Source organism: Melampsora larici-populina (genome assembly GCF_000204055.1).
Source record: "Melampsora larici-populina 98AG31 unplaced genomic scaffold MELLAscaffold_36, whole genome shotgun sequence".
Classification (NCBI taxonomy): Eukaryota; Fungi; Basidiomycota; class Pucciniomycetes; order Pucciniales; family Melampsoraceae; genus Melampsora; species Melampsora laricis-populina.
Genome location: NW_006768800.1, coordinates 435,538 through 458,356, shown reverse-complemented (window position 1 = coordinate 458,356; position 22,819 = coordinate 435,538). Strand labels below are relative to the sequence as shown.

At 41.5% G+C, this 22,819-nt stretch overlaps 3 protein-coding genes across 3 annotated transcripts; all 3 read left to right on the top strand.

Annotated features, from left to right (window-relative positions):
* Positions 1–2,231: 2,231 nt before the first annotated feature.
* On the top strand, positions 2,232–2,837 carry MELLADRAFT_109393 (uncharacterized protein; the record flags this gene model as incomplete). The annotated part of the gene is made up of 4 exons (XM_007413421.1): positions 2,232–2,330; positions 2,363–2,385; positions 2,504–2,570; positions 2,637–2,837. The coding sequence occupies 4 exons, from the start codon at positions 2,232–2,234 to the stop codon at positions 2,835–2,837; spliced, it is 390 nt and encodes a 129-aa protein (XP_007413483.1).
* Positions 2,838–5,749: 2,912 nt separating this feature from the next.
* On the top strand, positions 5,750–6,871 carry MELLADRAFT_65680 (uncharacterized protein; the record flags this gene model as incomplete). The annotated part of the gene is made up of 4 exons (XM_007413422.1): positions 5,750–5,836; positions 5,921–6,374; positions 6,450–6,533; positions 6,633–6,871. The coding sequence occupies 4 exons, from the start codon at positions 5,750–5,752 to the stop codon at positions 6,869–6,871; spliced, it is 864 nt and encodes a 287-aa protein (XP_007413484.1).
* A 2,036-nt stretch (positions 6,872–8,907) lies between these two features.
* On the top strand, positions 8,908–10,458 carry MELLADRAFT_90269 (uncharacterized protein; the record flags this gene model as incomplete). The annotated part of the gene is made up of 9 exons (XM_007413423.1): positions 8,908–9,029; positions 9,100–9,164; positions 9,215–9,267; positions 9,331–9,449; positions 9,537–9,554; positions 9,628–9,701; positions 9,752–9,877; positions 9,981–10,062; positions 10,164–10,458. The coding sequence occupies 9 exons, from the start codon at positions 8,908–8,910 to the stop codon at positions 10,456–10,458; spliced, it is 954 nt and encodes a 317-aa protein (XP_007413485.1).
* Positions 10,459–22,819: the final 12,361 nt, after the last annotated feature.

Sequence of the window (22,819 nt, the reverse complement as noted above, 5' to 3'; positions counted from 1 at the left end):
GGGATTTTTCCAGATAGTCCATTTGAAGAGGCTGTAAAAGGCCTTGAAGCTTACATTGATCACTTTGTAAAGAAGAAACACTACCCTTGTCTTTCATTTCTTACATATAAATCAAGTCATGAAACTTTGTGCGTGTTGGGTTACTTCCCTTTCCTTTTTCTTTCTGTTAGCTTTTTACTTAATTCGTGGATCATTCATTGTAGAAGCCAATCCGCTCTCCTACCTGACCCAACGCTATATTCTTGGACTGGTATACATGTATTTTTAATGAAATGCTCTGTTTTGTTCTTTGACCTGACATAGTGTGTGATATAGCGGATGTAGTGCGCTATATGACAGTCACATTTGAAATATAGTGAGGTCATGGTGGTTTGACCACTAGACAATCCCGTGAGTTTTTTTTTTCACAGAGTAGAAATCAGTAGTTCTCCAAATCATATAGCGCATGCTGTGGAACACTATGTAAATCAGTCATGTTTTGCTGCATTTTGTAGTGATCCCATTTTTGTCTGTGAGAAGTGGGAGTGAAGTTTTTTGTCTATTCTTGAAAATCAAACTCCAATGATTATCTTTCTAATTCATATCATCTTTTTTTTTGAGAAATTTACCTTTTAATCTTAGATATGTACTTGTTTTACTTTCCAGAAAACTGTCAAATGTGTCTTTCTTATATGAATTTAAGCAAAGTTGAAAAGAAATAAGAAAATTTACAGACACAATTGTTCAGTTACAAATTTCTTTGTATAGATCACTGAAACAAAAAAATGATACTCACAATAAATTCACTTCTGTAGAATGTCTCAATCCTTTTTCCTCCAAACCAAGTATCCTCAGAGGTACCAGACTTGTAACTTCACAATCTCCAAAATTGGAATCATCAGAGTACAAGAAGTGTATCTGTATCTTACTTAGAATCATACCAGATGGCTCCAGAAGTTAAAAATGGAATGGAAGTGTGAATCAACAGATCTCTTGGCCAATTACAAGTAATGGTTTATTGCTCTTTCTTTTCCTGATGTATGTAGAAGCTTGCACTACACAGTTGCTTGAACTATGGCAGGTTATATATCTTGCTTTTGTTATAATCATCACTTGGACCCCATGTAATCCAAGTAATTTATATCACACTTTAAATATTTTTGGGTTGTATCTATTGGACTTGAGCCATTCTTGTGATCTTGGTCATTCTTAAAGTCGCATTCAGATAGTTTTGATGATCAGGAATATGAATAAGTTACTTAATTTTACAAAAACATAAGTATACATACATTGACTCAATTTTGTCAAGATTTCATGAATTCTAGATCACACCAACCAAAGGGATATTGACAGGAGCTTGTATTTATATATGTGTTCAGTTGGGTTTGCCTTATCCTTCAAAACATATGGTATATGAAGTTGAACTTCCAGTAGTTTTTTCTGGAGAGCTTTGATCAAAGACTAATCATGGATCCCAAGGTTAGGTATCTTTCACATCAACCATGGATTATCAAAGTAAATCTTAGTCTTTGGTAAGATCTGATATGTAGTTGCGGTACTCAAAGCTACATACGTACGCGTACATAGTTGTCGTACATAGTTTCTTTTGACGGGGAAAAAAACAAAAGAAGTATATTCGAAGTATTTTGCCCGCCAAAAAAAACTATGTACGGCAACTATGTACGCGAACATAGTTGCTTTGAGTACCGTATATTGAAGATTAGAAAAAAAAGACAAGACACAATCATTGGAAAAAGATTGAGCCTAAGCAAGATAAACAGATAAGATATATCAAGATATGAACAGCTCATAAGTATCTGTGTACTCTGACACAGGAATAGTACATGATCATAAAAGATAATCAGTCTCATTGAAGCTATTCAAATAAAGAAACAGAATCACAACCCACCTCACTGCCCCACTGTGGTCCTACTTCATTTCCAGGCAATATTGTACACGTCTGAAAGGTGTTGTAAATTTATGTGTGAAGCTCTGATATATCCTCTTTCTAGAAGCTACATTTCTTTAGTAGCTTGTAAATCTCTTACATTTTTTTTGCTCTGTGAGCTTCTAGTAGTGGTCTTCCTATCAGACTGTGACTGTCACTACCTCTCTGCTTAGCGCTTACAATTGATCTTGAGATCATGTTGTCTGGCATGAGCTTTTCAAATGAATCCATGTGTTGAAACAAATAAATGTCATCTATTCCCATATGTGTAGCTCACAACACTGCAGTCTGGTCATCATGACAAATGTCTCAAAAGAAAAGCGGAAATCTCTTGGATGAGGATTACAATCAAGCCTCCAGCATTGAAACGCATTGGCCATGTTTGACATCAGAGGTTGATCAAGTGAGTTGCTGGCCTTTTACCACTTTTGGAAGGCTTATATCTCACGCTTCAAGTTGTGAGTTGTCCTAGGGTTTCATGCCCCGCCAGGCAATATGCTGAAATATTAGCAGTTGTATTGTTAAGCCATTCATCCAGGGCTCAAGAATGACAGGGATACCCCTGGGGAGTTAAAGACTTGCAGAACCTGAACGAGCTGGTGACCACCCGATTGTCGCCTATTTCTTGGTTTTCCGTCATCTCGTAAGTCATCGATTTGACTTTATCGAGGTCTGCTCAGCTCGGGGAACCAAACTCATGTGACTAAAGGTTATCATTCCTTTCCGCGCAACTGGTAAAGCCAGTGTTGCCGAGCGGACGGACAAACCATCGATATTGAACAGCCCGACCAATTCTGGCGGGAGAAACTCGATTGAACTCGCGGCGAACGGAGGGCACGCATGTCCAAATTTGCGTCGCTCTACGATTGTACTGTCTTCACGGTGCATGATTCAAGAACGTGTTGTTTGATAATCTGGTCAAACGATAGTCAAGTCTTGTATTCGAAAAGATGACTGTGGCCGATGAGCTGTACACAATTGCAATGAGACGACTGCTTGTGCTTCGCATCAAGGATTGACTGAGCTATCCCCTCGTAATTGAACGCAACGTCAGAATGCCTGGGTCCCACACCAGAAATCCAAAGCCAATCTAGATGACACAGCGCGGAGGCCGCTCGCCCGAGTCAATCAATAAATTGGATTTGATGAGATGCAATCCAAACCATTAACAAGTCTCATCAACTTCCAAGATGGTCTCAATTGAAAGAAATCGTCAAGGACGTCTTGATGAACACAAACCGAGGCAACGCTCATTGACATCGGCCACGCACAAAGTGGGGCCATACACGCAACGTCCGATTATTCCTGCACAATCGACATGCCTCTCAGCCAGTAGATATACGAGCTTTACTCACACCAGTGGATTCATGCTGAACAGAAAAAACAGATTGATATCGATGATGAGACAATGGAAGCATAGGCTTAGATTTAGACACAAGTTTTTGCAAACTATGTATGATGTTTAGATCTCGCATTCTTCAATTCCGTCAATTCTGGAATATCTTTTGATTCTTTGTGTTCTGTGATCTAGAAACAATTTCAAATGGTAATCTAGTTGAAGTAATTCTAACAAAACTTTCGTGATGGTTTTCTTCTGAATCTCTCATGTTCAGCAATTGTGTTTGCGGAAGAATCGGTCCTTGAGTTGATCCACCATTATATAGAATTGTTGAACATGTGAATTATTATTTGGTTAACTAGATACACCAATTTGTAGAATAGGTTAAATCAGTCGCTTTGAATTGTTTGATCCTATTTGACTCGGGAAGGATAAACAAGAGGGATTTCCACAATGTGATTATTGTTGGTCTCTTGCTAAAATTCAAGTGACAGTAGTGCCAATGGTTCATTATCAATTTCAAGATTATTATGCAATGATTGTGAATATTCACTCTAAAACCATCTATCAATTCATATTTCTTGATCCGAAGTTCATCAGAATTGAATGCAATGCTTTCTCAATCTGCGTTTTTGTCTAGGAGGTGCGGATGGCGGTGGTGTATATTGATGATTAGGAAATAATTGAGGTGATCCTAATTTGTTTTGCGACATAGGATGTCGCTCATGTGATAATCCAATACGCATATCAATCCTTGAACCAGGTGGTGCAGCTGATAAAACTGGTTGCGATGTCCGCCACAAAAAATGACCGTCTTCACTCTACAAATCTAACTCTAACACAAAATTGACCAGTTGACGGGTCTCGTGGAGATGGTGATCCACTAGAAGTGGGAAATTGTGGTGCTGAGATTGAATCGTGGTCCAACAAATCTGTACTATTATTTTGATGACACAAACTAGAGAGAGTGAGTCTTTTGGAGTTCCAGGAATTATGTTGAGATCTTGGGATATCTCGTTAGGCTTGAAGTGGAGCTACTGATGATTGAGTGAAACCATTACGTGTTTCTTCTCATGCGCTAGAAAATAGTCTACTTGAGGCTGTAATCATATTCACTGTCATTCAGATAATCCGGAACTTGTCCACGAGAAAAAAGAAACATGCCAGAATGTCGATTTTTACTTGTGCTTGCACAACATTTAGCAGCAGCCAAATTCACATCATTAGAGATATCCCCAGTCTCAAGCATCATTCCATTTGATGAGATAGTAGATTATCGACTTGGATTTCCATTCTTATGATGATGATCAATTAAGTTGAGCTTTGGAAGAGTCATCGCACCATAGATCCTCAATTTGAACAAAGTTGATCAATGTCTGGCGAACTATTATGGATCACATGTCCCTCGTTTGTTTTCAACTTGACTCATTAGTAGTCTTGTGTTCAAACTCATGATTTGAGTCGTGATAGTAAGATCAATCCCAACCGGTCAGGCAGCCAAAGGTATGAATCTAGTATGACAATACGATGTTAAGCGATGTATTTACGCCAAATTCCACCAGCTTTGGAAGTAGAAACCGGATCTCTCCTTGAAGATGTACGATCAAGCAACACAAACGTTGTCAAACCGTGTATCTGAACAGCTTGCTTCCTGGGTCTTGAAGACAGACCGACTTATTGTCTAGAGACACCGGTCCATTGTCCGAGCAAGCAAAGACCGTATAAAGACTTGTGAAAATGTGCACACGTATAACAGCACTAAAGTTTACCGACATATCATCCAAAGACACCGGTTCATGATTGAGCGAGCAAGCAAAGACCGTATAGCGACGTGTACAGATGTGCACACGTATAACAGCACCAAAGATTCCGGGCGGAGCCGCTAACATCTGAGACCTTCACTAAGAGATGGGAAGACAGTTTCCACAAACTGGGTCTTAAAGTGATCATACGTGAGGTGATTTGAGACAGTCTCAAGATATGAAGTTCATTTCTCAATGTGAATGCAACACGATTGGTGCATGAATAGACACATTGATCGATCACCTAAATCTGATAATGAAATCACCAAAGCTTCACAAGATGATATATCATGTTGTTTTATTTGTTGCTTGAACAACCTGTGCAAAGTGAATTCTGTGACAACTCAGATGTTACTTGTTTTGAAGGTACGCTGGATTCTGACGCGACCAAAACCGCGTATTGAAAGGAAAAAGCGTACAAAGTATGCCGAATAGATTAGGTCAACCATAATATGCAAATCACGACTTCGTCGCTGATGATTATGCATATCCATGCCTAGGATCCCGGATTTTTGACGCGGGGTCCTCATCATCTAAGGAGTACGCGTACACCATGCTAAGCTTATACAGTTCCTTTCTCTCTACCTGTCACCTGATCACTTTCCAAATCTCGCGAACTAGAATTTCTCCTCGTTTTGATCACATCACCCTGGTCAACTGAGTTCTATCAACTTCATCAAAATGACCTACGGACCTAGATATACCTTACATAAATTCCAGGGAAACGAAAGAGAAGTTTTCACTGGCGATTTTAAAGATGACTACGTGGTGAGTGATCATATCCTGTTTTGTTCTCTTTTCTACTCTCGTTTGTCCTCATCACCTTTCCTTGTCGATCTTTTCTTTTCTTAGAGCTATGCTTCAGGCCTTGAGCGCCGTGCCATGGAGCCCGATGAAAGCGCGGACTCTGTCTGTCAAAGGCCGTTGGTCATTCACCTAGACGACACCCTCTCTGCACCTCCTCCCGAGCCTACTGTCCGCTGTCGAACCAACATCAGAAGAATGTGTCCAGATGATTACAACAAGGATGGATTGGTATGTCTCTTTATCTTTGTCATCGTTATCTTACAATCCTCTACGCGCGTCCGTTCGGTATATTCATTCTCCATGACTTTGAAGGATTACGAATCGGGCAAACGTCGACAAGCGATCCGAGCCGCCCAAGAGGCTTCTCAACCCCAATCCAGTCGCAAAGAGCTCTTGGTCATCAAATGTGGATCAGATGAACCTTTACCAGTAGCTGGACCCTCATCCCCATCTGAAACCTTGATCGAGGCCAAATTAGACTCCATTGTGAAAGTTCTACGTATGTACCATCCTGGATTCCAACTCCTTACAAATCTAAATAGTACTGACACATCATACTCTGATCCGTCTATAGGTTCTCACTCACTCAACTCGATATCTGAGAAGCTCAAGACAGCCCTTGAAAAAACAAAAGGAAAGATGCGATCGCGAGCTCAAAGTCAGTAATTTGTACACTTTTTTATCCAAAATTCTCCATAGATCTACTGCTTCAACAAAGTCTCCAGAAAATTGACATTCTCTTCCTTCTATGTCGCAGGCTCTGTTGACCAAACACTTTCAAATTCAAACCCCGAACGTACAATCAAGCGACAGGGAAGATGCTTAGATGCTGAAGCCATTCAAGGCGCATTGAAGGAACACTTTGGACTTGAACTCAATCCTGCTACTAACTCAGAAGATGCCTATGGTACACCTAGTCGACAATCTCACGACTCTGATGCTTCTGTCTATAGTCAATCCTCTGGTGGTTCTGCCTATAGTCAATCCTCTGGTTGATCTTCATACCCAGGTTCATTGAATCTGTTTCCTCCTTCCCATCCTTGACTGTTACTTCAACTTGTATCTTGATTACTTCTCAACAACTTATATCTTGATGACCTCTTAACAACTTACATCTTGATAACTTCTCAACAACTTATATATTGATAACCTCTCAAAAACTTATATATTGATCACCTCTCAACAACTTATATACTGATAACCTCTCAACAACTTATATATTGATAACCTCTCAACAACTTACATCTTGATGACCTCTCAACAACTTAGGTATTGATGACCTCTCAACAACATATATCTTGATAACCTCTCAAAAAGTTTTATATTGATGAACTCTTAACAAATTATATCCTGATGGCCTCTGAATGTACCATTATTGCTTGTGATTCCTTTCCAATGACCAAGACAATTTGACTGTATTCCAAATGATCGAAATGGTGAATCTTACATTGAGATCAGATAAGCTTACATTGGTCATCCAATTGGATTCTATGAATCCTGACACGCAAGAGTGAGCGCATCAGCCCAAAGCTGCTCTTGTCATCCAGCCTTAGTGAGTCTTGCGTCTTGACCCCAAAGTTTGTGTTGAGCCCAAATAGGAAGAGCTTTACATTCCAGGTGAATTCAATACTCATCAAGTGCAGGCCAGTTTTCCAAACCACGCACATCAAGCTTCCCATTATCCAGTATCCCAAAGGAAATTCCTAAAGGTGAGGGATACTATTCTCCCCACAATATCCAAATTTTTCAAAACAGATCCAGAGACGCAGTGCACACAAACATCTTGGATTTTTTTTACTCTCTCCTTCAAAAAAACACATCTCCTCAGTTCCTCCCAACAGCAAATTACAGTGGACTCGTGGATCCCTCTGTCTTGGAAACATAGGTGATACATACAATGAGAAATGACTCGTGATCTTTGGCTTCTGCTCACTGTCTTCATTTTGTACATAAATGATCCATTTTTACAACAAAACTTTCATGTTTAAGATTGACTTTCTTGGATATGTTTTCCACAAATCCGTAGAAATATACAGTCAATCATCCAAAGCGATTAATCATGACAGAAAGTGCGGAAAGTGTGGTCTTTTTTCATTGTCAACATACTACATTGAGGTGTTTGGAACCAATCTATCTCAACCTGATATCTTTTTGATACTCTTGAAACAAATGAATGCCCCCAAATGTAATCCAAACCTCATAGCAATCCTCTGGTGTCCCTAAGTCAATTTATTCAAGTGCTTCATGCTCTTAATGATCCTTTTGATTTAATTAATTGCTTGTCTACAACCTCGCGGGCTGGCCTATCAGGTTGTCCCTCGCCAAGTGTCACTCGGGAGAGAATTGTGTCACACAAAATGTGAGCTATCATGATCCGAAATGGGGAATTATGTAGTAGAATTTTCGTGTCGTTGCACATGGTTTCGATATCATTCCCTTTGGTAGATTGGGATCACATTTATTTTTCCTTTTTACCAAATCCGACTGAATAGTCAAAAATTTGATTAAAATCTCTAAAAAGAGTTTGCAAAATCGGTATGACTTTCTTTTGTCTCTTTACCAATCTCTAGTGGAATTATCTTCTTGCGTGTGGAATATATCACTTGGATCCAGCCGAGTTTCTTGACTCGGAATAGATCTTGAACACATTTTTGCTCCCATAAACGCAGCAGTCACCTAACATCACCCGCCTTTTTCGATCAGAGACATCATGGCCTGCCAATACGATCCCAATTTTAGCTCCAACGTCGGTTTTCCCGTCATATGTTGCTTTAGTTGATGCCGTTCGTTATAGAAGGACGTTGCGATCACGATGAATACACAGAAGAACATTGACAACCGACGCTCCTTTCACCAGGAAACAAGAAAATCATCATTAAAAATTTGTGCCATAAATAGAATGTGTGAATAGACTTATGGAATCTGCTTAGCCCCTCCATGAGCAACTTGCAATCTTTATCGCAAAACAATACCTGTTATTTTTGTCATTACTCCATTTTGTTGATTTCGAAACCTTTTACAAATTGAACATCATGTATTTGAACTTGTGCTTTCTACTTGGTGGGTTGATATTCGCTGGTCAGGCTATAGGGGGTCGTATCAATGAATCGAATCCTCCCCGAGGTACAATAATGGTAGAACCTGGAAAAGGAACGTAAGTAGACCATCGTTCGGAAGGCGGATCGATCTTTGCACATATAATAAGCTGACACTTAATCTTACAGCTTGAGCGCGGCACTTGCTAAATTGAAAAACAGGTCTGGACCTCAGGCTATCTTATTGAAGGCCGGTAAGTTGAAGGTTTTCATCATCCACCCGGACATGTCCGCCATGGCTAAGAAATCTGTTCAGGCGACTATTATGATAATGCTGTCTTGGAGGGTTTTAATGGTGTCAGTCTTTCTTCATTTCATACTGGTCTATTGTTGATTGACAAGATTTGCTTTGACTTTCAGGGTGTAGTAATACAGGGAGCACGTGGAAATTCAAAGGGCTATCAGTTTAACCGTGTTAAAATTATTTCCTCAAAGAAAGGATTGGATGAGGCTTCAGCTTTAAGAGTTATGACGAATAAGTCAGGCATATTCCCTCTAGATAGATTTGAACATATAAACCAAAGTGATAGGTCCTAATGGATGTGCATTCTTTTTTCCGTTTAAAGTGTTGAAGTCTACAGCATGTGAGTTGATCACATTATTCAATCTTTCCAATTTTTTCAATGCTACTTTTTCTGATCCATAGATATTATTCAGTACTTTCATCAATAACTTTGGTACCGGTCAGGACACTCAAGCTGTGGCCTTGACAGCGGATGGAAACAACCACAGTAAGTCTTCTGCTCAGAGCTGATGGTCCAAAGCAGAACCGTGTCTCAAGGAGGCAAGGTGACTCAAATGTTCCAAACAGTTTACGGACAATGCAGCTTCCAAGGGTATCAAGATACATTATATGATAAGTCTGGTACACACTTCTTTGATGAGTGTGAGATTCGAGGTGCAATTGGTAATATCCTTCACCTCTCACAATTCAATCTTTCAAGACCAGGCACGAGTTCCTGAGGGGATCTGAAAGGAATTTGGAAATAACATAATATTTTTTTCTTCAGATTTCATCTTTGGTGCAGCTAGAAGCTTTTATCTGAATGCACACATTGGGATTGTGAAATCAGTCGCAGGTGGAACACAAATGTCAGTAAAGTTTTTTAATAATCATCAAGTTTCAACTTTTGCACCTCATTAATATTTCTCAAACATTTTGTACTTGCTTTTCTTCAAATCTCAAAACCTAGTGTTACTGCAAATCGTGGAGGAATCTTTGTCTTTCAGAGTCCCAACTTTGATGATATAAATGGGGCGCCTGCTCAATCAACTTACTATGGAAGAGCTTGGGGTGAAAACCCCAAGGTTGTAATGCAACACGCTAAACCACCAGCTAGCTTATCTAAAGAAGGTTGGAATATGACTCCAGCTGGTAATTTCAAATTTTCATCTGCTGGTTTCCTAGAGTACCCAAAGTCTCAAACAACCAATGGTCATACATCTCCAAAGGCCTACACAAAGCAAGAAATCTTTGGTAAACCTTAATAGCTCTTGCTAGTACAAAGTCTTTTCTAAGAATTTCTTCTTTCCACAACCTTGTTCTTTTCTGCCATCTCATGATATTGTCACTTTCTTCAATTTTTCTTCAATTCCCTACAACATCCATTTTAAACTTTATGGAGCATTTACACAAGTAATTAGTCTGTCATCTGATAGTCTTTAAAGACACTCCATCTCAACCTCAAGTCACACAACATCAAAATGTTTGTATCCTAATGTGTCACAATCACAGCCCCCAATCATGAGTCACTGGCAGGCCAGTGCAACCTGTAATGATGCACACGCTTAGCATCATTACAAGCATATTATCACAACCACAACTACACTTAGACCTTAGACCTTAGACCTACCAGTGTTTCCTATATTAATGGTATTCAAGATTCGAGAAGTGGCGTCCAGAAGTGTCACAAAGTGACATCCAGAAGTTTCTTGAACATGCTCAAGAAACTTCTGGAACTTCTGGAACTTCTGGAACTCTTCTGAAATCTATGTGCGCGTTTACGCGGTGACCACGCGGCAGCTCGGGAGCAGTTTTTTTTTTGAACACTTTACATATTTATATTAAACCTTCTTTACCTGTTACAAATTTATGTAGGTCTTATAAAGCGTGAAGTCTCATGATCAAATGGCCAATCTACCACCCTCCAACCATAACACAAGCGAAGCCCCGATCACCACATCCCAATCACCTTCGATTTTTACTCAAACGTTCCCTTTTGCTGTAGTTTTGCCATCTTTAAATCACCTTTGGAACCCTATGCCTTCTTACCATCCACCTAGTTCTCAAGTTCAGAGTCCAGCAAACCCTCCTCCTCAACGAGAAAGTACTCCCAGCCCTTTGAAGAAGGCTCCACGCCAACGCAAGAAGAAAAACGGCGACATCAAAACTTCTCCCGTCCGTCCTCGAACTTCGTGGCGCACAGCTCGAAACAAGGATGGCCAGAACGCTCTTGGTGTCTTAGCTGATTGGTTGTCTACCCCCGATGGCGATGGTTTCCAGCTTGATAGGTGGCGGGGTGATGGTGGAACCATCACAAAGACAAGTGTTGGCGAGGAAATTGCTCAGTACCTGGCCGAGAGAGGCTTTCCAAACATTCCTGGTACATCTGTAGAGGCGCAGGTATGTTTTCATAAACAGTCCTGGTTATCAATAATTCATGTTAATCATTGCTATCTTTATCTGTTTAGATACGAGAAATCGAAAAGGCCTTTTGAAAAGCAAGAGACATGCAAACCGGGACGGGTCAAGGTTCAAGAGAGAGAGATATGAATGATGCTTTGGCCGAGAAGGAACAAAATGGCTATGCTACTGATAGAAAAGTATGGCGAGAACTATTATCAAGTGTAGAGGAAAGATTCGAAAGTAAGTCCTTATATCACTGTAAGTATCAAGTTATGTAGGTAACTGACCTGTGGTGATCAGCACGACTTGAAAAGACCTGTCCCAATTATTACCAGCTGTTCCCAGCATTTCAGAGACGCCCAGCAACATCACCCGGAGCTGTTCAAGAGTCTGCCGACATCTTTGATGAAGAATCGATCTTACCAAACACAAATCCTAGCCTTCGATTATCGGATTTGGCTGAAGACGCTTCTGAAAACTCGGCGGGGCCAGTGCTTGAGGGGAGTGTATTCAATCTCGAACAGGTACTTAGTACTGTCAAGAGTCCAATCTTAGATCGATTGGAACCTAGCGAGGCGGATCACGGCCACATCAAGACTAGTGATGATATCTCAGTAACTGCATCAACCAACTCGATCACCAAATCGGCTAAGCCTCGTTTATCTCAACCACGGACCAGCCGTGCTTCAATTGAAGAGGTCAACAAACTATCGGGAAATTCCCCTCTTAAGAACAATGCAAACTCGTCCAATGCAACATCAAATTTATTATCACAACACTTGCCATCACGCGAAGATCGACAAGCCGAATGGGAATTCAAGAAGGAACATATGCTCGCTGAAAGAGAAACGAGGGAGGCTGAATTGAAGGGTAGCTTAGAACTTACACGGGCAATTACTCAATCTTTGACTCCACAACCGAGTGCCCATACCGAAGCGCTTCAGGGATTACAAATCAGAAGAGAAACATTAGAATTGGATCGAGCTCAGGCTGAATTCAACCAGAAAGTTTTAAGCGAATCCAATGATCTGAAGAGACGCAAAGATCTAATCGAGATAGAAAAAATGGAGAAGGACCTTGAGGGCGAAAAGAAAAGACAGAAGTTTGAAGATATTGCTATGCGAGGAAAGCTGTACAAGGAGTACATGGAGAACTTCAACATCAGTTTGGCCGAAGCCAAACAAACCGTTGATGAGATGCTCAACACTTGATCATCTCACCGTGTAGGTAAGATCGATTTCTTGTTTTAATCCCCGATGATCTTCTTCCAGCACCTGTCTTTCACCAGTGATGCTTACAGGTGTGCTTTCTTTTGGTTCTCAGTTTTCTCAAACCAATATTTTGTGAAAATGGTCATTTACGGTCATTTTAAGGGCTCATAAGCAAAAACGTAATGCTTTAGGAAACTCCAAAAACTCATTTGTATCTATTTAGTGGTACCTGTTCTTGAAATGAAATTTGTTGATTTTCATTTCACGTTTGAAATGTAATGAATTTCATTTCCACTTTGATGTATACTTAAGAGACAATTCGGTGAGAGAGAAAGCGAGTCATAACAAAAGTTCATTGCCACTTTGATGTATACTTAAGAGAAAATCTCGTTTTTGATAATTGGTGAGAAAGAAAGCAAGTCATAACAAATCATGGTACAGATGGTCAGAGATAATTGAGAACATTCTAACTCGACTTTAAATAAATTTCTTATGTAGAATCCAATATCTCCTTCAACCTCACGACAAAAATCATTAAATACATCATTTCTCAACGCATCATTGTTGTCAGCCATCACATCTTCCGCTACTGCTGGGTTATTCTCTACATAATCCTCTTCAGCCTCGCGTTCGAGTACATTAGGTAATTGATATGGGAACCTTGAATCTTCGCCTTCCTTCAGCAAAAAGTTATGTAATATACAGCAAGCCATTAATAGCGCATTTGTTCGTTTCATTGATCTTTCATCTCGAAGAAGAAGCCGACATTCTTTGACCATTTGAAAGCGAGATTTCAACATGCCATTAACGTGTTTGATGATCGTTCTTGCCTCACTGAGCATTTTATTGAAAGCCGCCTTCAATCGAGAGAGGTTGCAACTTGAACCGCGCTTGAAAAGGGGGAGTACACATCTTGTAGCACTATAGCCAGAGTCTGCTACTAAGTACTCCCCTTCGGTAAAGTAACGTTCAGGATGACACCAGAGCTGAAACATGAATCAGCCACAAGTTTGGTCAAGCTTTAATTCAAGATACGTTAGAACTTACAGAAGAAGTTCTAAATACCCTTTGATTGTGCACACTTCCGCACCACCCATGTCGAGCAAAGATTATTCTTCGCTTATTGTCGCAGACAATCATCGAGTTGAGACCATAAAAATACTTACGGGTCCAGTAGTCTTCTTTGCATTGGACTGGACCAAATGCTAATGGAACAAGCGTGCCATCAACAAAACCCACACACCCTTTTAAGGCGGGGTAATCTTCAGCAATCTCGGTTTGAATTTTCAGACGTTCGAGTGGGGAAGGCCATCGCAAGTACTCGTCTTTCAGCTGAACAATAGCAGAAACACATCGCCAGGTATAATTCTCCACACTACCTTCTGTTTTTGAAAACCGAGTCAAAAAAAAAACTTGAATATTGAAAGTATGTCTGAAGACTCGCCCGAAACACCTAATAAATGGCCTATGATTGCAACTTGTCCACCATTTCCTGCCAAGCCTAAGTTTGCCAAAGCCACCAACAGTTGAATTTCGACTGGAGCTTGAGGATTGGCGGAATTGTTCTGAAACACTTGATTACCTTCAATCTTATGAAGGAGCCGAAAAAAATTGTCCTTTGTCATCCGTGCCTGGATGAATACAAAAGTGATTAAACAAATCACGGAATTGAAAGTAAGGTAAAGACTTACAACTTTGAGGAAGGTTACCTCTCTCGAATTCATGACTCGATCAAAGAGGAATTGTGTTGTCTCTCGGTCCGGGAGTGATTTCCTGGGAGAGAAGTATCGGTGATTCTCAACCGTTTGGAGGGCTGCCAACCAGACTTCGGCGTTAGATTTGTTCAGAAGGAGGTCTTCAGATCGTGACCTTCTTCGGTTTTTAAGCGCAAGAACCAAAGCAAGTCGAAGTGTTGGTGTAAGAGGAAGATCCCTTGATAGTTCAGGAACAAGAAGAATAGTCGATAGTAATGTTGAGATGGTTGATGGACGAGTTGTTGATGCTTGAAGGAGTGGTTCGGCCGGAGGGTGAGCCATATGATGGCGTGCAACACCTTTGAGTCCTCTTAAGACTTGTCGTCGGACTGAGACCCGCGGCATGATCAGGTGGTAATCGTATTGTAACCAAGAAGTTGATGGAGGTTGATGGGGCTCTCAAAGTTATCCAGAAGTGTCACGAAGTGTCACTCCAGAAGTTTCTTGAGCATGTTCAAGAAACTTCTGGATGTCACTTTGTGACACTTCTGGACGCCACTTCTCGAATCTTGAATACCATTATTATCAAATTCTGCACGCTCCATCCTAGCTCCTCAGGGAATTTGAGACTGATCTCGTAATCACCATCCTTTGGAGCTAGGTAAGCACTTTTATATATTCATCAATTATATTTCATTTTATTGTTTTCTCTTTTCATTTCAATTTCTTATAAGCTCAGGGAATTCGAGACTGATCTCGTAATCACCATCCTTTGGAGCTAGTTCTAGTAATTCATCACTTATACATTGGTTCTAGAATATCCAAGGTCCACTATAGTGGCTAAGATCATCCGTTCCCTCCGAGAGAAACCAACATCACCTTTGACTTTAAGTGAGGACTATACGTCCTTTACACAACCCACTGGCATCAACAATTTATCAGAAATTTATGAAATGGATATCAAACAATTATCAGCCATTTATGGAAAGTTGTTGAGCAGGTGCTGGGATACCACCAAAATTGAGATGATGTCATATGACATCATAAAACTGTACAAAACTGCTCCTGTATTTCCCCACCAAAAATATATAGTCTATCAACCGTCATCACATAAATTGAATGAGTTATTGAGGTTTGAAAAAAAATCACGGACAAAAAATACTACTTCTGTACTATACATAAGACATGAATCCTGAAACCGTCCAAGTTCATAAGTATACATACACATGAAAATTGATATTCTTTTCCGCAACATGTGTCCCCACATTTTTCTTCCCTACAGTCTTCCTGTATGAGCAGTATTTCTTATTCAGGAATCATGTGTTACGTATATAGTACAAAGTAGTATTTTTTGTCCATTTTTTTTAAAAAAACCTTAATAACTCAGTCAATTTATGTGATGAAGGTTAATAGACTATATATCCTTGGTGGGGAAATACAGGAGCAGTTCTGGACAGTTTTATGAGGTCATATGATATGATTGGAATTTTGGTGATATCCCAACGACTTGTCAATAAATGGGTCATATCCGTTTGATATCCACATCATAAATTTCTCATAACTTTCTGATAAATTTCTCATAAAATTCTAATGTAGTTGGTTGTCCTGGCCTGCCAATGACCAGTGATTGGGGCCTGTGAATGACAAATTCCCCACAATCCCTCATATATATGTCTTTGTTGTGGTAATGTAATCTTTATGTCAAGTCCTTCACAATCAAGTCCTAAGTACGAAGTACAAGTAGAGTGCGTGGGACAGGTGTGTAGTAGGTATGGTAGTGATGAATGGTTTCAAGGCTTTATAAGTACTCAATATGGATGAATGAGATTAACTGAATCAGGAAAGGTAGTTGGAATGTGAGGATGTGTAGTATCAAGTTATCGTGTTCATTTTTCCTCTTTGAGAATAGCTCCTGACTACTGCATGTGCGCTCTTGTGTTTCATCCCTGTGCTGAATTTTTCATGTGTGTGTTGTTTTCCTCATATACACTCCCTCTCTCGAGCTCTCTCTTCCTTCCTCACCGTTAGGAATAGAAAGCTCAAGAGTACGTATTTTGATTTTTCTCACCACTGTGTTTATCTGGATGTGTGCTCATTTCTCTCGAATAGTCTTTCCGTCCTTCTCTCTCCTGCTCATCTGCAGGTAAGGCGTTGATTCCATCCACCCATACTTCTTCTATCATTCGAGTCTTTCACTTTAGAGCTCAATACTCACACCTGTCTGTCCAGGTAAATACTTGTTACTTTAATACTGTTTAGTTCTCTTTTTGCTTAGTTTGAATAAAAGACCGTTAGGAATAGAAAGCTCAAGATCTTTCCGTCCTTCTCTCTCCTGCTCATCTGCAGGTAAGGCGTTGATTCCATCTGCCCATACTTCTTCTATCATTCGAGTCTTTCACTTTAGAGCTCAATACTCACACCTGTCTGTCCAGGTAAGGCGTTGATTCCATCCGCCCATACTTCTTCTATCATTCGAGTCTTTCACTTTAGAGCTCAATACTCACACCTGTCTGTCCAGGTTCCTTCTGCTCTATTTGCGTAGATCATTATCCGCATCTGATTATTTCATGGTAGCGAGAGTATAAAAGATCCGACCGTATCCTCTATCGTCAACCGTCATCCACTGTCACTTCGACCTTGTTTTATGTCAACTGAATCATCAGCACCTTCACCAGATCCTTCTCTCACTGACTCTGAAGACGAGACTTTCACCTCAATCTCTGACTCCGGAACCGAGATCCCTGGCAACTCAAACATGGCCGACAAAGGGGAATCCAAAATCTTTGGTACCCCAATCCAGCAGTTTGTTCAGAAACTTACCTCCCTACTCGCCAAGTACGACATTGAAACCAAACTCTCAGATGGAAACTTTCCAGCATGGGCCTTAGAAGTCAAACAAGTTCTCAACGTGATTGATTATCAAAAGTACATCACCAAACTCAACTTCAAAGCTCCGTCTCTGACAGATGAACAACACATCAAAGTAAAACTTGTTGTGTCCATCTGGATGATGAGTCTGATGGACAAGAACAACAAAATCAGAGTCCAGACCATGTTGAAACTCAGAGGGTGTGGAGATGATGACGACGACGATGAGGAAGATGACGATGTGGCATACGAACCGGCTCTGATCTGGAGATTTCTCAAGAATCATCATCAAAAGATTTCTGAAGCCGGATTGCAAACGATTGAAGATGCGATAAATGATATGAAGATTCTCAGCACTGATTCATTCAAAGAACACTGCGACAAATTCAACAACCTCATAGCAGACTTTGTCAAGTATCGTGGTCGCATCTCATCCGCCTCTGCCGCTCGAAAACTCATCAAAACCGTGAAGTCCAGAATCACCGAAAACGTATCTGAAAATATCTACACCAAGGTTGACCCTCTTACTCGAGAGGGTGTAGTACAGTATCTGATTGACTATGAGGCTAGAAATGGAGGCTTCTCCACCCCTGCCATTGTTGAAGCTAGCCACTCGAACTTCTCTACTTCTGCTGCTCAATCAGGAGGAAATTATCGACAAAACAAACCGAGGTGCTCTGAAAGCAAGTGTATATCAACCACGCATGATGACGACAAATGCTTCGCTAAACCCAAAAACCATGCCGCTCGGGATTTGTGGATAGCTCAGATGGAAGCCAAAAGATCCCGACCTCAGTACACTCGACCCAATCAGACGTCCACTACCTCAAATGTTTCAGGCTTAAGACAAGTTACCCTCCCGTCGGCGAGTCTAGCCGTGGCTTCCGACAACCCGTTTGCCTCGCTCCACGTACACTTTGATGACTCCAATGACATCTCAGCCTCAGCATCTGCTCTCTCCACGTTCGAATCATCTCACACGGTGTTTGATGAAGATTCACCTGCTGCTAATGTTGTGAATGAAAGTAATGGACTGTGGGCTCTATACGACACCGGAGCGACTCACTATATGTTCAAAAGTGACAAACTCTTTACTTCCGACTCAATGACTCGAGTAGAAGACTCATCCAAGAGACTCAAACTGGCAGGAGGAGATGCGTCACTGGCTGTGCACTCAACCGGAACTGTTCAACTCAAATCTGGCTCAGGAAAGATGTTCGAACTCAACAATAGCCTCTATGTTCCTGATTTATCTCAAAATCTTCTAGCCGGTGGAGCTATGCTTCGCAAGGGGGTGCAAGTCCTGGTACACCCAAATGACACCAACTGCTTCTCGCTTGTTTTCAAAGGAGAGGCTCTGTTTAATGGTGTATTTGCCTCTAACAACCTCATGTATGTGTCTCTCGAACCTGTGAGTCCTATCACTGGCTCTACTGCACTCAACACCTCAACTGAAGATTTGACTCAACTCCAACACCGTCGCTTAGGCCATCTGAATAACCGGTACCTCAAAATCATGTGTAATCACAGAAGCGTAGAAGGACTACCAACCAACTTGTCTCAGCTAAACCATTGTGATGTGTGCTCATTGTCTAAGAACCATAAGATTCCTCACTCGTCCACCAGACCTAGAGCATCACGCCATTTAGAAAATGTACATGTCAACCTTAGTGGCATAATCAGAGTCAAGGGGTTGAAAAATGAAATGTATTACACCATGTTTTGCGATGATTATTCTTCTTACCGTCACATCTACTTCATGAAAGACAAAACTAAAGAAACAGTTTTCGACATATTCAGAGCCTACATTGCTCTTGCAGAACGACAGACCTGCAAGATGATCAAACAGTTTACCCTCGACAGAGGAGGAGAGTTTCTTAACGAACTCCTGGGTACTGAACTTCGTGAGCGGGGTATTACTCTCCACCTGACAGCTGCTCACACTCCCGAAGAGAACGGAGTGTCGGAAAGGGGTAACAGAACTATCAGTACTAAAGCCAGATCAATGATGATAGAGTCTGGATCTCCCCTTCGACTTTGGGTTCAGGCGTGTCAAACTGCTGTATTCCTCACTAACCGCACCGTGACTGCTGCCCTGGAAGGTCACAAAACTCCGTTTGAAGCCTGGCATTTCAGGAAGCCATCAGTAGATCATATCAGGGTGTTCGGATGTCTTGCATACTCGCTCATTCGAAAAGAAATCAGAGGATCAAAGTTCAATCCGGTGAGCTCTAAGGGGGTTCTGGTAGGTTTTGAAGAAGATAACTTCAATTATCATGTCTACGATCTGGACTCATCCAAAATCACTATCACACATAACTCCACCTTCAACGAAAACGTATTCCCCTTCATGACCGAAAATCAGACCGCTACCGAAGTTCCACCCGTGTCTACTGAATTACCTAACCTAAAACTGCGCTTCTTTGATGAAGAGAGTGATGAGGAAGATGTGGAAGTCACAACCACCATCAACTCTACACCGAATACCTTGGATCCTCCTGCTCAGAAATCGACTCCTACCTGTGTCGCTGATGCTCAACCACCTCAACCAAGCTCTCCACCAGCTCCACCTCGCCGCTCTGGAAGGATCAAAGGACCCGTCAAGTACTCAGCCATCACCATCGGCGAAAATCTGGAGGAGTCAACTCTCACCACTGCCTGGGAACTCAAACAACTCTTCGACTGTGTTCTACCTAAGAGCAACTTGGTCACCTCTGCTCACGACGTCCCAAGATCCTACTCGAAAGCTGTGAATGGCCCCGAAGGCACTAAATGGTTGGCTGCGTGTAAGAAAGAGATAAAAGCCATGTATGACAAAAAAGTCTGGGTACTGGTTGACAGACCAGCCACCTCCAACGTTGTCAGAGGCCTGTGGCTCTTCAGGAAGAAAATCACGTCAGATCCCGAAAATCCTTTCAAGTTTAAGGCAAGATTTGTAGCTATGGGAAACACCCAATTGGAGGGCGAAGATTACTTCGAGACATTCGCTCCGACAGGTAAACCAACATCTCTACGCCTGTTGATAGCCCTAGCAGCAATCTTTGGCTGGGAAGTGCATCAGATGGATGCTGTCTCCGCTTTCCTCAATAGCTATCTGGACGAAGTCATCTATGTTGAACAGCCGGAAGGATTCAGAGTACCGGGTGAGGAGCACAAGGTGTGTAAACTTCTGAAGTCTCTGTACGGACTCAAGCAGGCTCCCAAGTGTTGGCAAGACGATGTTATGGACTTTCTTCTCAGCGTGAACTTCATCCAATGCGAAGTAGACCATTGTATTTACATCAGAAGCGAAGGAAACTTGTTCACGGCAGTGTACGTTCATGTGGACAACCTTGCCATAACTGGAAACGATATCTCATCCTTCAAGAAAGAAATCTCTCAACGTTGGGAGATGGAAGACCTTGGTTTGGCTACAACCGTGGTGGGTATTGAAATCAAACGCATTAATGAACATAAGTACTCTATCTGTCAAGAATCATATACTCTCAAGGTACTCGAATGATTCAACTCTCTAGATGTCAAACCTGCCAGCACTCCTTTCACTGCCAACCTTAAACTCTACAAACCCGACCTGCAAGAGATTGAAGACTTTGCTTCCAGAAAATTACCTTATCGAAGCGTCGTAGGCTCACTTATGTACCTGGCACAGTGCACTCGACCGGATCTAGCTCACGCTGTCGGAACACTCTCCCAACATCTCGACTGGCCTGGATTCCAGCATTGGGACGCTGCGTGTCACGTACTCAGGTACCTTCGTGGCACTGTCAACCTGGGTATCGTCTACTTTCGACTAGCGAACGTTGAACCTGTCAAAGGTCTCAAGAGTGAAGTCTGCCCGCAAGCGCTGTGCGACGCGGACTGGGCAGGGGATCAAGACACCAGACGATCGACGACAGGGTATGTCTTCATACTGGCCAATGGAGCTGTCTCCTGGAAGAGCCGACTACAACCTACGGTGGCTCTTTCGTCAACTGAAGCCGAATACCGAGCTATTACCGAAGCCGGCCAAGAGGTTCTGTGGCTCAGAACGATGCTCGCCAAACTTGGTCTCGAAGATGCGAATCATACTGTCCTTGAAAGCGACAACAAAGGCGCCATACACCTCACCAACAAATCAATTTTCCACGGTAGAACAAAACACATCGAAATACACTATCACTGGATTAGGGAGGTTGTTAACTCAGGACAGATTTCACTCAAACACTGCCCCACAAAATTCATGATAGCTGATCTCCTCACGAAGCCGCTGGGTACTCAACAATTCACAAATCTCAGAAAACTTATGGGTCTCAAACCTATAGTGTGAAGAACTTGAGGGGGTGTGTTGTGGTAATGTAATCTTTATGTCAAGTCCTTCACAATCAAGTCCTAAGTACGAAGTACAAGTAGAGTGCGTGGGACAGGTGTGTAGTAGGTATGGTAGTGATGAATGGTTTCAAGGCTTTATAAGTACTCAATATGGATGAATGAGATTAACTGAATCAGGAAAGGTAGTTGGAATGTGAGGATGTGTAGTATCAAGTTATCGTGTTCATTTTTCCTCTTTGAGAATAGCTCCTGACTACTGCATGTGCGCTCTTGTGTTTCATCCCTGTGCTGAATTTTTCATGTGTGTGTTGTTTTCCTCATATACACTCCCTCTCTCGAGCTCTCTCTTCCTTCCTCACCGTTAGGAATAGAAAGCTCAAGAGTACGTATTTTGATTTTTCTCACCACTGTGTTTATCTGGATGTGTGCTCATTTCTCTCGAATAGTCTTTCCGTCCTTCTCTCTCCTGCTCATCTGCAGGTAAGGCGTTGATTCCATCCACCCATACTTCTTCTATCATTCGAGTCTTTCACTTTAGAGCTCAATACTCACACCTGTCTGTCCAGGTAAATACTTGTTACTTTAATACTGTTTAGTTCTCTTTTTGCTTAGTTTGAATAAAAGACCGTTAGGAATAGAAAGCTCAAGATCTTTCCGTCCTTCTCTCTCCTGCTCATCTGCAGGTAAGGCGTTGATTCCATCCGCCCATACTTCTTCTATCATTCGAGTCTTTCACTTTAGAGCTCAATACTCACACCTGTCTGTCCAGGTAAGGCGTTGATTCCATCCGCCCATACTTCTTCTATCATTCGAGTCTTTCACTTTAGAGCTCAATACTCACACCTGTCTGTCCAGGTTCCTTCTGCTCTATTTGCGTAGATCATTATCCGCATCTGATTATTTCAGTCTTAATTAATAGTGTTAAGATTTTGGGTCAGTTGCTTAATGTGAAGTGACACTTGTGGTTGTTTCTTTCTTTCTTTGTAAAAGTGATGTCAATGTTGATGCAATAGGTTAACAATGTTAATCTGCCCATCAACATGTGCTGTCAAGATAGAGCTTATACAGCGTGGTCAGGACCACGGAAAGCTCAGGGTGAAGAACCTTCTGTAATTGGCAAGGATTGAGGGTCAAAAAATGGC